We start from the raw sequence: 20,503 nt of genomic DNA, 5'->3' as shown, positions 1-20,503 counted from the left end.
AGGGTCTTTGAAGCTATAATCAAGTAAGGATCTGAAGAAGAGATTATTTTGCATTTAGGAACCCTAAATCCAATGACTGGCATCCTTAGAAAGGAGATGGCATCCTTAGAAAGGAGAGGAAGATCTAACAGACACAGGCAAGAAAGCCACATGAAGACAGAGGCAGAGATTGGGGAGATACGTCTATAAGCCAAGGAACACCAAGGATTTCCAGCAACCAGAAGATAGAAGAGAGGCATGGGATAGTTTCTCCCTCAGAACCTCCAGAAGGAACCTGCTCTGCCAACACCTTGACTTTGGACTTGCGGCCTCTGGAACTGAGAGAATAAATGTCTGTTCTGAGCCACCAGGTTTGTAGTAATTTGTTCAAGCAGCCCTAAGGAACTAATACAGGAGCCTACCTGAATACACTCTGCTGGTCAAAGGTGGGTTGTAGAAGCATCAGTGAGAAGTTGACGGCAGTGCATTGAAAACATCAGATGTGTTTAAATCTATGTGGTTACAATGATTTGTTTTGTTTTGTTTTGTTTTAAGTTTACTTACCACCTTCGAACACGCTAAGGAACCACTGGCGTGAATTGAAAACTGGTACAGAGAAAGTTCTTATCCTGTCTTTCCTATTTAACTTAGACTTCAGGATCATGAAATCATTGACAATGGGAGGTATCTCTTTATAGCAGAAGTCTAGCTAATAAGTGAAGAAGAAATGAATTAGAATGTCATTCTTTTATACCTCCTAATGAAATAATGGATCTAGGCATTGACTGTCAATGGCTGCTGACATCACAAAAACAGAGACAAGCGAACATCGTGTATCCGCTGATAGAAATACACAACACCATCATGAAGTAGTTTTCTAAAAAAGAAGAGAAGGAAAAAAAGAACCTGAATCTGATCAAGCTTCTACACGAAACTACAATTCAAAGAAAATACAAGGAACAAGGAACATGTTAATTAATACCCTGTGGCTACAATCAACAAAATCCAAACTGTGGGAAAACTACAGAGCAGACAATCCAGTTTCCTTAGAAAAAAATGGCAGGAAGAAGGCAAGAAGAAATGGAAGGAGATACCTTAGAGACAGGAATCCAAGTGGTGCAGGGCGCCTGGTTAAGTGTCTGACTCGAGTTTAGTTCAGGTCACGATCTCACAGTTTGTTAGTACAAGCCCTGCATCAGGCTCTGCGCTGACCGTGCAGAGCCTGCTTGGGATTCTCTCTCTCCCTCTCTCTCTGGCCCTCCCTCCCTCACATGCATTCCCTCCCTCACATGCATTCCCTCCCTCTCTCTCTCTCTCTCCCCCCCCCCCAGTCTCTCAAAATAGATAAACTTAAAAAAAAAAAAGATCTAAGTAGTGAAGAATTCAAAAATAAAACTTGGAAAACAATGCCAATAATGTCTCACTATTGGCTCATTAATTGTAACCCTTTTACACTTAACGCCTGCATAGGGTGTTGCTTTCACTCATCCAAAGAGATCTTTATGAAGCCTTTACTATGTACCAAGCATAGTATTTGGTGTTAATTAACAGAAGTGAACAAAGTAGATGGTTTCTTACCGTCAGCGGACTTAGAACTAACGGAGAAACCAAGATGATAATAATAAGCCACGATGTAACTTCAGTCTTGTGGTGAGTGCTGGTTAGGGAGTTGCTTACTCAAGTAGCTGCTCAAGGAAGGCCTCTCTGAGGGGAGCTGGTATTGAAGCCGACACCAAGGGTTGGGAGGGGGACTGCCAGGGGAGGAGTGAGGAAGGGTTGGGAGGTGGGGGTGGCGAAGCAAGGAGCCTGGTTAGGAGGGGTGAGCAAGGCTGTTTCAGGGAGAGGAAGCAGAAAGTGTGAAGTGTAAAGGCCCTGAGGGGGAGAGACTGGGTGCGTTCCAGAACCTTAAGCCTTCAGAGTAAGTGAGGCCAGGCAGGCAAGGGGGAAAGCCAGAAGTGGGCCGGAGAGCCAGAGAGGACCCAAATCACGGTTAGAAAGTTTAGATTGTATTTTCAGCGTAACAGAAAAAGGCCGCTGAAAAGTTTAAGCATCGTAAGCCTGCGCTGTCATTTGCTCCACTGGCCCCTTATAAACATGTGAACTGTTTCCAGCTTGTCACTAACATAAGCAAGACCACCAGAGTGTATGCTTTAAGAAAAGAGGATCTTGGGGTGCCTGGGTGGCTCAGTCAGTTACGTGTCCAGCGGCTCAGGTCATGATTTCCCGGTTCGTGAGTTTGAGCCCTGTGTCAGGCTCTATGCTGACAGCTCAGAGCCTGGAGCCCGCTTCAGATTCTGTGCCTCCCTCCCTCTCTGTCCTTCCCCTGCTCGCACTCTGTCTCTCTCTAATATAAGTAAACATTAAAAAAAAAAAAAAAAAAGGAAAGAAAAGAAAAGAGGATCTTACCTGTTTTGTTCACTGAATAACTCACTCTGTTACAGAGCCTGGCACAAAGCAGGTTTTCTGTAAATTTTGGTTGAATTAACGAACGCTGGAAAGAATACTCACGTATGTCTGTATATCGTTCTCGTTATTCATTGAAATATATCTCTAGGTGTGAAATTGCGGTTTTAAAGAGTGTGTGTATTTAAATCTCTGCTTTTTAAATAAATTGCATTCCGGAAAGTTACACTAATGTACACACCCCTAAGAGCATTTTTAAGTTTAAGACAAAACATTCATTATTAGAGTTTGTGTACTCAATAGCTTTGGGAGTGCTAGATGAGTCAGTTCCCAGGATGCTTGGAGATGTTTACAATTCCCGGTCAGTTGTCTTCTTCTTTGAGGCGGTTGGGAGCATGGCCAGTGTTTGGCTGTAGGCTGATGGGGGCAGCCTGTGCTTTTTTTGTTGTTTACCTGCGTATCCCCAGCACCTTCGCATAGTGGGTGGCCCATAGCAGTGCTCTCAGTGAATACTTTCACTGAGTTTACTGCCACTTAACCACCAGAGGCTTCCAGTGCTGGTGAGCAAGCCTGCAGTTCATGGAGCAGGGAGGAGCCTAAAAATGGGGGTCTTTTTAAAATTAATGAAGTGAATTGTCAGTGTGTCATAAGAAACGAGTGCAGCCCAGTGCTAAAGGGCACAGGTTCTAGACGAAGTTTGACTCGTGGCCCTACCACGTACTGTCTTGGGGAGGTCACACCTCCACTTTCTCTTCTGTAAAATGGAGATAATAATAGAATCTTCCTCCTCGGGTTGTGAGGATTAAATGAGTCAGTACATGAAAAGTGCCTGGAATTGTACTGAATCATCAAACTCGGTACATGTTAAGTATTCTTATTTATAGCACTCCTTTGGATAATCGTTAAGCATGTTTTTCTCTCTTACTGTTAATAGCTAGAAGAAAAACTCAAAGAAAAAGTTGATGTGAGTCTGACTGAACGAATCAATCTGACCGGAGAAATGGATACGTTCAGCACGTACGTACCTTGCACATATTTGCTTAAGGCCTGCCCTTTACCCCTCACAAAGCAGAATGTCTCAGGCTGTCGGCCTTAGGTCACTACAGAACTTCAGAGGTCCCCCGGGCCTCCTGTTGAATCAGGATGATTCTCCAGTAGCCACTAAGAAAAAGCATTAGAAGTTGGTGCCTCCCACGCTGCCTTCTCACGAGCAGTCATTTTTAGCATACGGGGCCTTTACTGTTGCACTACTGACAATAACAAAAAGAGAAGTCCTCCCTTGGCCATCCTTGTAGGAAGGTCAAGTCCAGGGCCTCCTGTCTGCCCCCCGCCTACCCCAAATCCACAAAGGGCAGCCCTATCTGCAGTGTCTTCCAACAGGAAATGTGAGCATCTTGACTTAGGTGGGGGTAGGGGTGGGGTGGAGGGTGTCTGTCCAAGAGGTTCAAACTGGAAAGCCTTCTCAAAGTAGTCCTTTTGCCAGTACGGCCTGCAATTCATTTGTTGTGGTCAGTAAATAAGACCAGGGCAGGCCAAGCTTCAGCCTGCACATCAAGCACTTACCGAGGAAAAGTCAAGATTCTCCTCCTAAGTTATTTCCTCTCCTTTTCTCAACTTTTTTTTTTTTTTTTTCAAGTTCTGATTTAAACATTTGGGGCAAATAGGTGCTTTTGAAGTAAGAAGTGAAGAGGGATTCTGGATGGAGTGATCAGGGGGACTAGCCATGGAATTTTGTGATCTGACTCAGTGGGCACACACCCAAATAGAGGCCAGGACACGGAGCAAGAATGAAGGGCTGCAAGGCTCCTCCTTGTCATCCGTTCCCTTTTGAAATCAAGCTCGAGTTCTTCTGAAGAAATGATGAATCTAACTTTGAGACAAGTCCCTAAAAGATTTGGCAGGGGCCGTGTTGGTAATTGAGAAAGTTAGTCTTTTAAAGTCATGACCACAGTGATGTGTTTGACTTGCAGTGTCATCTCTAGCAGCATCCAGTTGTTGGTTCAAGATCTCGATGCTGCCTGCGACCCTGCCCTCACTGCCATGAGCAAGGTAAGGTTTGGGGAAGTGCCTCTTCTAGCCCTCCAACAGGGACCCCCGGTGGTTCCTGCCAGCCCTTGCCCGTAGCTCCTTGAGGTTCTTCACTGCTTCAGGTATCAGCAGGGAGGAGGATGGAAGTCCTTTAGGAAATCAGTTTATCTTGTACTTTAGGTCAGTTGCTTGTTCTCTGAGAACGAGACAGGGAGCAGGTGTGTTTGGTAAGTCCAAAGGAGATGTCTTTGTTTAGCATCTGATACATGCTGAAAATGTTCATGTGGTCTCAGCAGAATGGGTGGTTTTGTTAGCGCTTATGGCAGGAACTTCTGGCTCTTTCTCAGCTCTGGTATCAGTACAGGATTATTTGGTCAGGTTGTGGACATTGGTTTTCTAATGTCATGGTGGCCCATCAGTCAGCCCTGGGCCCTCACTTCCCTCCTTTAGCACGTGCTGCCTCATGTTACCATTTGCCTTTTACTTGTCTGTGTCTTTTCTTCCTAAAAGGATGTAAATTCCTGAAGTGCCTGGACATATAGGATCTAGAAGAGTCTCTTGTTTGTTGATTAGTTAAGTTGTAAACGGGCAGTTCTTTGTTGATTTTTAACCCAAATAACATGATGCCGTCCACTCTAGAATTTCTAGAGCAGGGGTCAGCAAACTACAGCCTATAGTCTAAATCTTACCCATTGCCTATTTTTGTAAATAAAGTTTTATGGGAACACAGCCATGCCCATTCACGTATATATTATCTGTGGGTGCTTTTGTGTTACAGTGGCAGAAGCAAGTAATGAATTAGTAAATAAGTAATGAGACTATACAGCTCAAAAAGCCTAAAATACTTCCTGTCTGGCCCTTTACAGAAAATGTTTGCCAATGCCTGTTCTTGAGTTATCAAACTCTTGTAGCATTCTTAAACTCTGAAGAAAGAACTTCTCTGGAGCCTTCTGGCCAGTAGTAGAGTACAGTGGAAAAAACACTGGCCTCAGAGTCAGAGGGACCTAACTCTTCTCATTTTTTTCTCTGGGGCCATTGAGCAAATGACTTAACCTCTCTGGGCCCAAATGAACTCAAGTATGTGAAATGCGGCTCTGTGCCTCCCAGGGTTGTCAGGACGGAACATGAGAATGACTGGCCTGGCGCCCGTAGATGTTGGTGCTCTTGTCGGGAGGAGTGGCCGTGTCACAAGGTTGTGTAAGCACACATTTGGTCTGAATTTGGGTTTGTAGTAGATTGTAAATATTTAACAAAAGTAGGACGAAAACCAAAACTTAAGCTGCAGGGTTTTAGGAAGCTGAGTGGGAGTCCTGAATAGCTGATGTCACAAAGTTTCTATTCAAAAAGCTGATGCTTTCCACCAGTCAGATGTGCGTGTATATTTCCAGTATTCTCGGTGTTTATGAGCAGAACATGAGCAGGCAAATTGAGGCTAACCCATTTTCTTAAAGGAATATGGCTCTGAAGATTCATCTTTGGGCTCTGATTATCCCCTAGTTGCTGGTGAACATGCACCGTACCCTGCATCTGATCTGTTCCAGCTGCCATCTCCCCTGAACTGCCACACACTTTAGATTGGAATGCAGCTGGGGGAAGAATTTTTACATTTAACAAAGGAAGAGGGGATTTTTTCAGTAAAATAACAGTTGTAGGAGGGTTTCACACTCCAGGTGTTGCTTATATGAACTGTCAGTTCATTAGTGGATTTCCCTCAAACTTCCCCCCACCCACCGCCTCGGACCACCACCCATTTCTCTCCAGACCCACACCAGCAAATATTAACAGAGACCATACCTCCAGAATCTTTTGTTTATATCATAGGAAAACCACAGACTAGGGAGCGCAGCAGCTGGGAAGCCATTGGTCTTTGTCTGAGCCTTCTGGAGTTCTAGGGAAATGAGATCCATGTGATGAAAATGACCAGATACAAACAAGCCGAGTGGTCACAAATTGATTCAACATACACTCTTTGTTATTTGTGCCTGCCATCCTGTTTTGTGTAGTTTTCTTCCAGGATTTTTTTTCAAACTTCTATTTTGTGATCATGCTTATTTCTGTCTCTGATTCCACCTTTTTTGGTGCTAGTTGGACAGTTCAATTCAGACTCTATCTAGCACGGCGCTGGGAGTTACAAGGCCGGGAAAGACATGGACCTTATCCCAAGGTGCTTAGATTCCACAATGTGCGGGATAAGGGATGTATGAGATGAGAGGAATGCCCAGGTAACAGCAAAAAAGGTATGAGGAAATCAGTATGTGAGAGAAGTACAAAATGTGCCCTCTTTAAAAGAGGAGAGAGTTCATCTCTCTGTTCACATCAGGTGGGGAAACAAAGAAAGCCTTCCTAAGGAAGTGGCATTTGAAACAGACCACAAGAGATGGTGAAATTTGGAACGAATTTGCGATGAAGAGGGCGTTCCAAACAGGGTGACAATATGAGTAAAGATTTATAAAGTTAGGAAAAGCTCTGAACTTTGTCAAAACTGCCAATCTCGTTACCCATCTTTGGAGTTTCACAGAGCACTCTGCACTCATGCTTCCGTAGTCAAGATCGGAAACAGGAAATTAGCTGCCCTCAAGGGGTGTCTATCCTGGTGGGGAGAAAAGTTCGAAGAATTGATGCTGTAAAGAAATGGATTTTATAAATAGTGAGAAAACGAGTGTTGGGCTTGCCAAAGTGGAGTGGAGTTAGAGGATTCTGTGTTGGTGAAAGAAGGCTTGACAAAATGGGTGGAGCCAAGCAATTTAATTCTGTTATTCAGCTGGGAAGACACGTCATTTTTGTCGAAGGCACCCCTGGGTAGCAGGTAGAGCTTCCATTATTTGTCCCTTCGCTGCCTTGTTCATTCTGCCACCCCTGTGCATATACCTGTACTCCAGCCTCCCAGCCACTCAGCCACTCCTGCTCCCCTGGATGCATTACTTTTTGGGGATGGGGCAGCTTCCATGCATTTCTCATTCTGTTCTTTCTGCCTAGAATTCCCTTCCCATTATTGCCTGCCCAACGAGCGCACCCTTTAAGATCTAGTTCCAATGTCTGTCCCCTTTTTAAAAATCAAGGTATAATTCGCATACCACAGAATTCACCCTTTTAAAATGTATAATTCAGGGGCGCCTGGGTGGCTCAGTCAGTTGAGCATCCAACTTCGGCTCAGGTCATGATCTCACGGTTCATGAGTTCAAGCCCACATTGGACTCTGTGCTGACGGCTCAGAACCTGGAGCTTGCTTCTGATTCTGTGTTTCCCTCTCTCTCTCTCTGCCCCTTTCCCACTTGTGCTCTGTCTCTCTCTCAAAAATAAGTAAACATCACAAAATAAATTTTAAAAATGTATAATTCAGTAGGTCTTAGCATGTTCCCAAGACTGTGTAACCACCGCCACTAACTCCAGAATATCTTCATCACGCCAAAAAAAGAAACCTCCTACTCGTTAGCAGTCACTTCTTATTTCCCTGGCAGCCACTAATCTACTTTCTGTCTTTGTATTTGCCCGATCTGGACATTTCACATAAATGGAATCATACAACATGTGGCCATTTGTGACTGGCTTTCTTCACATAGCCTAATGTTTTCAGTGTTACTCTATATGGTAGCATGTATCAGGCTTCCTTTTTATGGCTGAATACTATTCCATTGTGCAGTTAGACCACATTTTGTTTATCCATTCATCAGTTGATAGACATTTGGGTTGTTTGCGCTTTTTTTTTTAAGTTTTATTTATTTATTTTGAGAGAGAGAGAGAGCACAAGAATGGGGGAGGGGCAGAGAGAAAGAATCTCAAGCAGTCTCCATGCCGTTAGCACCGAGCCCAACTTGGGCTCAATCTCACGAACCACAAGATCATGACCTGAGCCAAAATCAAGAGTTGGACGCTCAACCGACTGAGCCGCCCAGGCACCCCAGGTTGTGTCCACTTTGTAACTTCTATGAATAATACTATGAATATTCACATACAAGCTTTTGTATAGATATGTTTTCAGTTCTCGAATATATACCTAGGAGTGGAACTGCTGTATCATGTGGTAGCTCCGTGCTTAACATTTTGAGAAACTGCCGAACTGTGTTCCACAAGTAGCTGCACCATTTTACGTTCCCACCAGCAACAGTCAGGGGTTCTAAAATGTCTGTATCTTTACCAATGCTTTATTTTTAACATAGCCATTCTATCTCATTGTGGTTTCAGTTTGTATCTGCATTTCTCCGATGACTAAGATGTTGAGCATCTGTATATCTCTTTTGAAGAAATGTCAGTTCAAGTCCTTCATCCATTTTTAAACTGGGTTGTCTTTTTATTGTTGAGTTGTAAACTTCTTTTTATAGTCTGGATAACTATATTCCTTATCAGATACATGATTTGCAAATATTTTGTCCTTTTCTGTGAGTTGTCTTTTCACTTTCTTTATTGTATTTATTTATTTATTTATTTATTTGTAACATTTATTTATTTTTGAAAGAGAAAGACAGAGACAGAGTGTGAGCAGGGGAGGGGCTGAGGGAGAGGGAGACACAGAATCCGAGGCAGGCTCCAGGCTCCAAGCTGTCAGCACAGAGCCTGACACAGGCCTCGAACTCACGGACTGCGAGACCATGACCTGAACTGAGGCCAGACGCTTAACCGACTAAGCCACCCAGGAGCCCCTCAGTTTCTTGATTATGTACTTTGAAACACTAAAATTTTTAATTTTGTTGAAGTCCAGTTTTTATATTTTTTCCTTTGGTACTTGTGCTTTTGGTGTTCTAGCCAAGACACCATTGCCTAATCCAGAATTACAAAGATTTACACCTGTATTTTCTTCCAAGTTTTTTGTAGCTTCAGCTCTTTCCATTTGGGCCCTCAATCCATTTTGAGTTAATTTTTGTATATGGTGTAAGGTAAGGATTCAGCTTTTGTTCCTTTGCATGTAGATATATAGCTGTCCCGGTACCATTTGTTGAAAAGACTTTTCGTTACCCATTGGATGGTCTTGACACTCTTGTTAAGAATCAGTTGACCACAGATGTACAGGTTTATTTCTGGACTTTCAATTATATTCCATAGATCCATAATGTCTGTCTTTATGCCAGTACCACACTGTTTTGATTATTGCAGCTTTGTTCTTGTTTTTGTTTTTTTAGGGTTTTTTTTAATGTTTACTTATTTGAGAGAGAGAGAGAGAGACAAAATCCCAAGCAGGCTCCGCAATGTCAGCACAGAGTCCGATGTGGGGCTTGAACTTATGAACTGTGAGATCATGACCTGAGCCGAAGTCGGACGCTTAACCAACTAAGCCACCCATGTGCCCCAATCATTGCAGCTTTGTAGCAAGCTTTAAAATCGGAAAGTGTGAATCCTCCAAGTTTATTCCTTTTCGAGATTGTTTTGACTATTTTGATCTCTTGCAATGTCACCGTTTTTGTCTTCCCCGCAGTGTCCTTCTCTGTGAAGCACCACAGTACCTAGACCATCTCTCTACTCTGTTATACAATTCTTTTTATATCTGTCTCCCCTGTTAAGCTTTGAACAACTTGAGAGCTGTGTCTTGCTCACTTTTGGATCTCCATGGCATAGCTTAACAGTAGTATTCCCTAAATGCCTTTGACGGTAAAGAGGGCAAGAAGAAGAAAGAACTAAAGTTTGTGGACACCCATTTGACCAAAGAATGGTGACAAAGTGAGTCACAGATAACCCTACTGAACGGATTTAGCTGGACAGAGCTGGTAGACATAGAGTGTCTCTTTAGGAAATGGCAGGATCAGAGACCCTGAAACCTTTCGGCGCATGCAAGTGCTGTTGAAGGTATGATGCTCCTTGATAGTACTCAATAGCAGGGCTCCTAACTTCCAACAAGTAGCATCCTGGAGCTGGTTGAAGGGAGGTCGGAAATAGGAAATGCCCACATCTAGCTGTTCGCCCCCTAAGCGTGGGCAAGAGCCCTGCTGCTAGAAAAGGAGAAGAAAACACAGAGTGGCAAAGTTTGGTAGAAAATACACAGGAAGAGCCTAAAACAGGCCAGGCCTGTGTGAAGGAAGTAAAATATGGTAAGAGTTTAGTGGTCTCTCTGAAACGATAATTTTGAGATTACAGTAATGTGGATAAGTTATATCAAAATTTCAGACCATTTTTCCCTCCTGTGTTGCATTATTTTCTTAGATGAGCTCTATGAGATAATAGTAAGTGGTTATTTACATGGAGCACTTTACCGGGAATCAGCACCCAAATGCGGTATCTCATTTAATTCTGACAATAAATGTATAAGGTACCTCTCTTTCACAGATAAGGGAACTGAAACTCAAAGAAGTTAAGTCCCTTGTCCCAGATCTCTTAGCTAGCATGTAGGAGAGCCAGGATTCAAATTCAGGTCTGTCTCTCAGCTGGATTATACTACACCATACATACAGAATGAGCAAACGTGGAAACTGAAGCCAAATTAGCTTCAGTAACTTGCCTGAAACTAGAAGGGCCCTAAGTCAGTGTGTGTCCGGGACTGCTGGGCTCACGAAAATCGTCATGCCTACCTGACCGCGAGTCTTCAGGCATTCACAGGCACCCTGTTGGATGTCTGTCTTGAGCTTTTCTCGATCTGACACTGTGACTTTCCTCCTGGGGACGAAAATGGGCTGAGCAGCCAACCCAGGCGTTCTCTGGTTCGCATATTTCTCACTGAAAAGGAAGGAATTGTCTTTCTGGTGTGTGTGTTTTCCTTTTCATAATACGCCCAAAGCCACGTAGCCTTGTAACGGTGAAGCCAGAAATAAAACCAAGTCTCCCCAGTTTTTGAAAAGGTAATTGTTTGAAGTGCTTTAGGAGAAATACATTGTTTGAATGTGAATTCTATAAATCTTTAGCAATTAGCCATTGTAATTAGGCTTTACAAGTAGGATCTTTAAAAATTCTATGGCTTCCTTAAAAAGAGACCATTGGTCCCATGGTACCCTCCTCAAGGTGTCCTTTTTCCTGGGGCTACTCACATCACTTGGTTGAAAGAATCTAACTCTCGGTCCAAAACCAAGCACACTTAGTTTTTGCCCATTAATAGTAGTTTTAGAAAAAAACGGAAAGAAGAAACTGAACAAATTAAATTTCCTTACAGTCTGGCATGTAATTTCTATTAGGTTTTAAGACTGAACGTGTGCTAATCTAGGAGGCTGCATTACTATCCCCCAAAGACATTTTGAAATAGCTAGAACAGTCCTCAAATCTGTTCTCATTTTCCTCTGTCATTGAAATGTAGATCTATTACAGGAGGCCCGCAGAACTCCATCATAAGAAATCCTGAAGTTCACCTTCCACTTAACAATTGAAGCACATCTTTCTTTTTTATAAAAGATTTCTTGGGGCGCCTGGGTGGTTCAGTCGGTTAAGCATCCGACTTCGGCTCAGGTCATGATCTCGCGGTCCGTGAGTTCGAGCCCCGCGTCAGGGTCTGTGCTGACAGCTCGGAGCCTGGAGCCTGTTTCAGATTCTGTGTCTCCCTCTCTCTCTGACCCTCCCCCGTTCATGCTCTGTCTCTCCCTGTCTCAAAAATAAATAAACGTTTAAAAAAATTTAAAAAAAGAAAGATTTCTTTTTTCATTATGACCAAAGCAAATCACCTTTATTGTAAACAATTGTATAAAAAATACAGATTTTTAAAAAGAAGAAAATTTAAGTCACTCGTATTCTTTTTAAAATTTTTTTTTAATGTTTATATTTATTTTTGAGACAGAGACAGAGCATGAGCAGGGGAGGGGCAGAGAGAGAGGGAGACACAGAATCCGAAGCAGGCTCCAGGCTCTGAGCTGTCAGCACAGAGCCTGATGCGGGGCTCGAACCCACGAACCACGAGATCATGACCTGAGCTGATGTCGGACGCTGAACCGACTGAGCCACCCAGGCGCCCCCAAGTCACTCATATTCTAGCCAATAGATTTATGTCAGTCTTTCTCTTTATGCATATAGTGTTTAAATAGAAGTTTATACTTTATATACAGCTTCATAACTTTTTTTCTCATTTAGCAGGTTTTAATAGTTTTCTGTGTTGTTTAATCCAGAGCTACTGTATTTTTAGTGATTGCATAGTATTCCATAGGACAGAGTATTTATTGTTAAAGCCGTAGCAACAGTTAACATTTACCATGGAATTAATACCTGACAGGCACTATGTTAAGAGCACTTAACGTGTTATCTTTCAACAACTGTATGGATTACAGATATTATCACCCCAATTTGTATAGCCAAGAAAACCGAGGTTCGGAGAGGTTAGGTAGGTTAGGTAACTTACCCAGGTCACACACTTAGCGGCTTGCACAGGACTGGCAGACTCCACATTTCCTCACTTTAAGTATTCCAGTGGAGTCCTGCCCTTAAAATGTATGTCATCAACTCAATTTTGATCATTCTTTCCAATTATTCACGTTTGAAAACAGTCTGGCGACGGACAACCTCATAAATGCGCGTGTGTGTGCATGTGTGTGTCTTCTAAACATTTGTAATTATTAGCCTCAGATTAATTGCCTTAAAGGGAATTGCAGAGATCAAAAGCTATGTAAAATGCTAAGACTTTGGGTAGATACTTTCAAATTGTATTTAAGAAAAGGTTGTACAAATTCACCTTCCCATTGGCCTAGCAGTAAGTAGGAAAAATATATATTTATCTTCCAAAAGCCTTCGTTACTCCACTTTCTGTTCTGGGTCTTGTTGGTTTTCCCGTCGGAGTCAAGGCGCATGTGTCCTCTTCCTCTGTACCGCCATCACCTCTGCCACATCACCTGCGTTCGTGCGCCTCATACAGAGATTTTGCTTGCGCCAATTCCTTCCGCTAATTTCAAGTTCGTTTAGGGTGGTAACACTTTAAAAGCAACATGGTAAAATGGAAAGAACATGGATTTCAGAGTCAGACAAACCAATTTCTAGATCTCAGCTCTGTTAACTTCTCAGTTATGTTTCATTAGGCAAATCCCTGTCCTCAAGCCTGTCTTATCTATAAAGCAGGAGTATTAATACCTCCCCTACTGTATTATTGTAAGCAGGAAGTTCATGTGAAAATGTCAATCACATGATGCCCGGTACATAGTAGGTGCTCAAAAAATTTCCTTCTCCCTTTTTATTCCCCACACAATGCTGGTCCAGTGTTATGCACACACAAGGTACCTGTAAGTGTCGCAGGTGCTTGTTGTAGGAGTAAAAGTAGCCCAGACAAGCTTTAGAGTATGTGTGTGTACCTGGGCAAAGGCTGGTGCTTGGGGCCAGTGGCCCAGCAGCCTACACCATCTAGTTCTAGCCATGGATCTAGTTCCATGATCAAAATGAATAGGTGGGAATTTGAACTTGAGGAAAATTAGTTTCTCAGGAGGCCTCTTTCCAAGCTTCATATAGCAATAGAGAAAAGTTCCAAAGTAAGCTACTTATGGAGCTTTGCTCTCTGACTGGTGGATTGGTCAGAATTCTCTGCTACAGTGGGCCTTCTCTAGGAAGCAGTTATTCTCCCCAGCCTTCCTGTGAAGCATTAGCATCAGTCACACACTCCTTCCTCAGGTGGCAGAAACCGTGGTTGTGCCCCTGCCCCTGTAGCCTCTTCTGTAGCTAAGTGTGATCATTTCCTTGGGTGCTGCTTCTGTCAATCCTGTATCTTAGTTACAGCTTCTTTTGCAAACTGTTTTTCTTCTTGTTTATATAGTAGCAGTATTATGCAACCCCACCTACACTAAAAGCACAAGAGGAAAACTTTAAGTAGGGAGGGGTAAATTGTTTCTTTTAATATTTTATTTTTAAGTAACCTCTACACCCAACACGGGGCTCGAACTCACAACCATTGGATCAGGAGTCACATGCTCCTCCAACTGAAGCAGTCAGGCACCCCTGAAGGGGTAAATTTTAAATGTCAAATGCAAAGTTTACCTGGAAAAGTCGGAATCTTATTTCTACTGATGGCTTTTCATGATGTTTGTTCTTCCAGTGCAGGCTAATTTTTGTTTCCTTTTTTGACAGAGAACTTTGCTTGATCACTGTATATTTCATTAGCTTCTCCCTGAGAAACGGGGCTTGGCTTACATTAAGGCCCAGGAATTGCTTTTGTTACTTTTTTTTTTTTTTTTTTTTAAACAATCATCTTGGAAACAGCCTGGTGTCGTAGTGCTTGGCTTTAGACAGACTTGGGTTGTCTCCACTGTGTTATTTACCAGCTGTGTGACTTTGGGCAAGTTACCTAACCTCGTTGAGCTTTTGACTTTCCTCATCACCAGATGAGCTCATGTGTGAATAGTAAATGAGATAATGTATACAAAGTGCCAGGCAAAGCAACCTGCATACGGTGGGTCCTAATGTCAGCGTCTTGGGCCATTCCAGTTACAACTTAAACCCTAAGTTGTCTGGGATGGGCAAGCATCAACCATCTAAGGCAGTGACTGGACAGAATCACTGCTAATTACACTTTGCAGATTTTTTTTAATAGTAAAGCCAGTGTCAACTTTCATTGTTCTCCAGTACTTTAAATTGTTTTCTGACATGGGGCACCTGGATGGCTCAGTCAGTTAAGCAACTGACTCTTGATATCAGCTCAGGTCATGATCTTGCAGTTCATGAGATCAAGCCACTCAATCAGTGCAGAGCCTGCTTGGGATTCTCTCTCTCTCTCTCTCTCTCTCTCTCTCTCATAAATAAATACATACATACATACATACATACATACATAGTTTTCTTATGTCATTAAGCTGACTTAAATTTAAAATCCCAAATCTACTTGACTTTTGCTAATACTTTTAACTTGACGAGTGGAGTCATAACTGACTATTAAACCAAACCTGATCTTTTCACATATATTCCAAATGTGGATGTGTACTGACATGGCCAGTAAGAGGGTTTAGCTCACCAGTGAGAACTTGAAGTCCAGCGTCCCACGCTTTGTCTTGCTTCAGAGCTGCTTTGTAATCAATGACAGGGCACTTCACCACCTCCCTTTATGGTTGTCTTCTGTTAATGGAGAACTGTGATGTATAGATAATTACTTATCAACTTTGTGAGATGCTGAAATGTAAAATGTTGCCAACCTGGACAACAGTAGTCATTACAGTGCAAGAGCTTGGTGGCCGGTAGAGGAAGGGGCATCGAGCCCTCTTCCTGGGTTGCTGTGTTTACACAGGGCCTTGGGCTCCACGTGGTGCTGCCAGCTGGGGAAAAGAAGGTGAGGTGCAGACATTAACAGCATCTGTCAATTTTGGCCTCACCCCATGAGCTCATTTAAGATCTCCTGAGATGCTTTTTGTTCAGATGGGTCAAATCTCTAAAATCACATGGGAAAAGAAGCCTTTTGAATAAGATAAAAAGATAATGGAGGAAGACATGACACATAGCCAAAGCATTAGAATATAAAGTCGGTTCATATTAGAACCTTCTACTGTTCCTCCATGGTTTGTTTCTAATTTTCCCCAGTAAAAAATTAGAGACTTTTTTCTATCTGGCACTTTGTTGTGAAACCTTGCATAAGACTTAATGTCGCTGGGCCTTGGTTTTCTTATGTGTAAAATGAAGACAGAAGTTCCTTCCTGCTTTTTTATATGCTTACACATACGTAAAGCTTTTAAAATATAAATATCTGCTGATTTGGGGGCACCTGGGTGGCTCAGTCGGTTAAGCATCCGACTTCGGCTCAGGTCATGATCTCACGGTCCGTGAGTTCGAGCCCCGCATCGGGCTCTGTGCTGGCAGCTCAGAGCCTGGAGCCTGCTTTGGATTCTGTGTCTCCCTCCCTCTCTCTCTTTCTCTCTCTCTCTCCCTCCCCCCTCCACCACTCACGCTCTGTCTCTCCAAAATGAATAAACGTTAAAAAAAACTTTTTTTATTAAATATCTGCTGATTTGAAGAAACATTAGAACAAAACATGGAGTCATTATAGCTTCCCAGGAGCTGGGGAGCCATCCATGTACAATATGATTCTTTTAAACAAGTTCCCTCAGTATTGAATTTTTCCTTTCCCCAAGAGCTCTATAAAAACACTAGTTCTCTTGCCAGAGACATCAAGGCCTCAGAACTACCGCCCTCCTTCTATGAACATATTATATGGTTTGTGTTTGGCTTAGGATCTTTTTAATAGCCCAGCTCCATTCTGAGAGGCTGACTCAGCAGAACTCCTCCAGCACATTCCTGCTCTTTTCAGGATTAAAGTGCCCATTTGCTGCCAGCTTCGGGGCAGGCTGGGAGCCCACACTGCCTCTCTTCTCCTGTACGCATCCAAGCGGGGAGAGGCTCCACGGCGCTCTTCTTGCCCTGTCTTTCCGGAGCATGTCTCCTGATTCTCCTCAGGTGGTTACAGCTTGAGCCAGTCAGGTACCTCATTTGTGTCCATGGCCTGCCCAGGGACCACTCAGGTCCTCTCAGTGATGCTGGTGTGCCCCCCGCCTGCCATTCACACTACCCCGGGTGCTTCCTTCCTGCCCTGTTCCACATGCCGCTGTCCTACCCTCTCATCTGCCCCCTCGTACTTGCCAGACATCTTTCCTTTCCCTGGACTGAAACCCCAACATAATCTCGAAGGTTTTAGGAGTAAGGTTTGAATGTTTTGCTATGGAAGAGTTCAGTTATGTACAAAAGTAGAGAAAACAGTACCACAAACCTCATGGACCCATCACCCAGCTTCACCGATGTTTCATCTGCTCCTCCTAATCCTAGATTATTTTGAAGCACGTCTCACACGTCCCGGCATTTCTAGCTCCCTTTTTTCAAAATCCTCACCTCCTTACCGTTGACTTGAGAGAAAGGCCTAAGTAACTCTCGTCCACGTTTCATTTCACTTAGCCCAACCACCCCTCCGATCTCCCAAGCTACCAACCTGCTCAGAAATGGATGTGCCTCCCCTGTTCTCCCACAGTCCTTTCCCGGTGCGACAGCGGACAGCGGTGCAGTCCGGTTCACCTGCCTGGCGAGGGTTCCATTACAAGTTGGCCACTTAGAGGGGCAGGGAAGGCTATTTGAAGCATGAGGGGGACAGTGTAGAAAAGGGTACCTGAGTCACATCTCACGGATAAGGATGAGGTGGGTCTGCTTGCTTTTATTCACCATCAGCCACTACAGACGAAGTAAGACAAACTGCCCAAAATAAAATGGCAGCTGTGGTCGCAAGCTCTTGCCTCACTGTCACTCCACCTGCCCTTCCCCAGCGATGCGGAAGACTGTCCTCCCGCGAAGGATCTAAAGACTTGTCCTCCCTTATCTCTGTTTGCAGATGCAGTGGCAGAATGTGGAGCACGTTGGTGACCAGAGCCCTTACGTCACCTCTGTCATCCTTCACATTAAGCAGAATGTCCCTATCATCCGCGACAACCTGGCCTCCACCCGGAAATACTTCACTCAGTTCTGCATTAAATTTGCAAAGTAAGTCCTGGAACATTCCCATCACTGGGTTATTCTGAGTGCCACACTTACCGCCAGCATGCTCACCACCCAGGTGTCCCGCCATCCAGCTGGAATTCATTCTGGTGCCTGTAAACAAACATTTTTTCGTGCTCCAAAGAAGGATAATAAAACGAAGTCCACTACTCAAAGTCATAGACAACAGTAACAGCAGGACAGTCACCAACCACATGAAGACAAATTCAGATGAGCTGGGGAAACTGTTTTGAATTAGGTGGACGTAACAGTGCCCCTGCCTCCCCACAGGTTCGGATAATTAAAATTATTTTTCACTGATTTCAGTTACATATTTTGTCTCCAACTAGATTCTAAACTATTTTTAGGGTAGGGACCATCAGTTCTACTTCTTTGAAGCCTTCTCTTCCTCCTTCCCCATAGTACTTATTGCTGGGGCTGCCAGAATTGATCTGCTGCTGGACCTCCTGGAGTCCGGGGAAGGTACTAGAAATTGGGAAGAGCAAGTCAGGGAGCCCCACTGCCAAAGGACATGTAGTGAACACTGCACTGCTTGTCTTTCTGCTACGTCCTTGTGTGTGGCCATTTCTGGCTTGACGTTTGGAAGTGGGGATACGGTTTGGGCCTTTGCCAGTCAGCATCTGGCTGTAGCACTGTTTCCCCCGAGACGAGGCAACGGAGAGGGTCAGTGCCTCCTCCGACCAGCCAGCCAACACGCGTCTTGGCACACGCCGCCAGGAAGAGCTTCGAGAAGGTCAGCCTGTTCCCAGCTACTGTATTTAAGTTGTCCTCATCCAAGTCCCAAAGGGGGGTTTAGGGCTCCAAGTTTCTGTCCTCTCCAGATCTCTCCCGGCTTGTATTCAATTAAGGCCTTCTCTCTCTCCCTCACAAATAAACCCGAAGGAACAACGGTTATGGAGAGCTTGTGGCATGAGCTTCGTTTCCAGTTTGTCAAGAAAGGATCGGGTGGACTCCCCGGGGAGGCATTAACGTTTGCAATATGGTGGACGAACTGGGAGTTGACATTCCCTACACCCTCTGAGTGCTCATCGGTGTGTGTTAAAAACATTGCTGATAAATCATGCTGTGACACTCCCTGTACCCTTGGTAGAAACAGTCTCTGTACAATTTCACTGTGGCCCAAAATCTCCAGTATGGTTGCACAGGGGTCTGAACTAATGTTAAAGAGAACAAGGAGTCATTTACTTAGCTAGTCCCGGTATCAGCCTCACGTTCTGTCAGAGCCCTTTGATTTTATTGCTAAGCTTCTATTGGATGAGCTAGGAAGACGATGCCCATCTCTCATATCCTCTGATAGGAAAAGTGGTCTTCTGATTTAATCCATGGTACCCTCTCATCCTTGTAAATCCCAGCCAAAGACTAGAAACCTCAGAGATGGCGCTGTGAGAAGATCCTTCCCCATCAAAAGCAATGGCCGCCACTGCCCCTTGGGGCTGGAGCAGCCTTGGGCAGTTACCCATCACATTGCCAGCACCTCTCCCCACTATGACATGTCTCTGGTCCCTAAATTTTCCCCACCCCACCCTTGTAGACTAGCACACAGAGCCAATTCAAGCGTACAACCGAAGCCCTCTGGAGAGAAGTAACTTAGGTAATAAACTGTACCATTGTGATTAGTCATGAATTCAATGTCATGTTTTTTGTTTGGCCTGGCTCTGATGTAGAGCACTGAAGAATCCCTTCTGCATGGCCCCTGTTCTCCCTCCTGGTCAGCAGACCTCCCCCTGGATCAGATCTCTAGAGTTTAGGTTTCTTTCCCTTTAACTTCCTCTCTTATCGCATCGATGCAAGCCATACGTATTTCCTTTTGCCTCCATTTGGTTTCTGAAGCAATAGCAGTCTTTCCTGTTTTGACATCACAATCACAAGCAACTTCCCTCATCCACTAAGCTGATTCTCTTCCATTCAATAATGGGGATCGTAAAACAAATCTCTTAATAGTGGTTGAGAGGATAAAATGAGAGGTCTTGTGTAAACTTCCGTGCTGGTACCAAGCTGACATTCAAAAAGTGGTAGCTGCTACCATTTTAATTTGTTATTACTTATTATTTATTTAACATGCAGTCATTTGAGCACCTGCTCTGTCCCAGACATAGAATTAAGTGCTTTGGCTTAATAGACGTGGTCCCTGTTTTCATTTGCCGTACAGTCTAGTGGAGGGAAATAAACATGTGAGCAAATAGCATCGTGAGGAAGTTTCTGCTAGGCTAGAGGTCTGTGAACTCTGTGTAGAAGATGGCGGAGGTGACTGAGGAGAGGCTTCATAAGGAGAGAGGTCCTGGAGCAGGGTGCAAGAGCTGTGTGGGTACTGACCCACAAGGCCGTAGGGAAGGGCATTCTGGGCACAGGGAGCCGTGTAAGCAGTCACAGAGGCAGTAAGTAGCCTGCAGGATCAAGCCTAGGGGGCCACAGCTTAGCATGAGAGGCTAGGACAGAGAATCAGGACAGTCATGGAAGGTGTCGTCTGCAGCCATTTCAAGAATTTGAATCAGGGAAGGGGCTTGAGCATATGGCATCTGAAAGAAATCCCTTTGACAGCCGATGGTTACCAAAGATGAGACCGAAGGCAGGGAGCCCGGTTAGGAAACAGTTGAAAGAGCTCAGGTGGGAAGAGGAAGAGCAGTAGTGTCAGGAGTCTGGGCGAGGGAGCGCCGGGGAAGGGCTGGGAACTGATTGGACATTGGGATGGAAGGCTGAGGGCGCCGGCTCGGGTCACTCCTGGTTTCTGGCTCAGGTGACTGGGTAACGAGATCAG

At 44.1% G+C, this 20,503-nt stretch overlaps 1 protein-coding gene and 1 long non-coding RNA gene across 3 annotated transcripts in view; one reads left to right on the top strand and one right to left on the bottom strand.

Annotated features, from left to right (window-relative positions):
• The window catches only part of VPS53 (VPS53 subunit of GARP complex), a 134,680-nt gene that overhangs the window by 95,786 nt on the left and 18,391 nt on the right, over window positions 1–20,503 (top strand). For both annotated transcript variants that reach the window (XM_060646884.3, XM_060646883.3), the window contains 3 exons: window positions 3,317–3,399; window positions 4,353–4,431; window positions 17,585–17,733. In XM_060646884.3, coding sequence (XP_060502867.1) covers window positions 3,317–3,399; window positions 4,353–4,431; window positions 17,585–17,733 — 311 coding nt within the window. The remainder of the gene's footprint in view (window positions 1–3,316; window positions 3,400–4,352; window positions 4,432–17,584; window positions 17,734–20,503) is intronic.
• On the bottom strand, window positions 12,448–19,392 carry LOC132688110 (uncharacterized). Its single transcript, XR_013552056.2, has 4 exons — window positions 18,934–19,392; window positions 17,785–17,841; window positions 15,236–15,350; window positions 12,448–13,216 (listed from the first exon to the last, which is right to left on the bottom strand). It is a non-coding gene; the product is annotated as an uncharacterized LOC132688110 (long non-coding RNA).

The sequence above is a fragment of the Panthera onca genome, chromosome E1, assembly GCF_046562875.1.
Source record: "Panthera onca isolate mPanOnc1 chromosome E1, mPanOnc1 haplotype 2, whole genome shotgun sequence".
NCBI lineage: Eukaryota > Metazoa > Chordata > Mammalia > Carnivora > Felidae > Panthera > Panthera onca.
The sequence above is the reverse complement of the archived record's forward strand: the minus strand, read 5'-3'. Positions and strand labels throughout refer to the sequence as shown.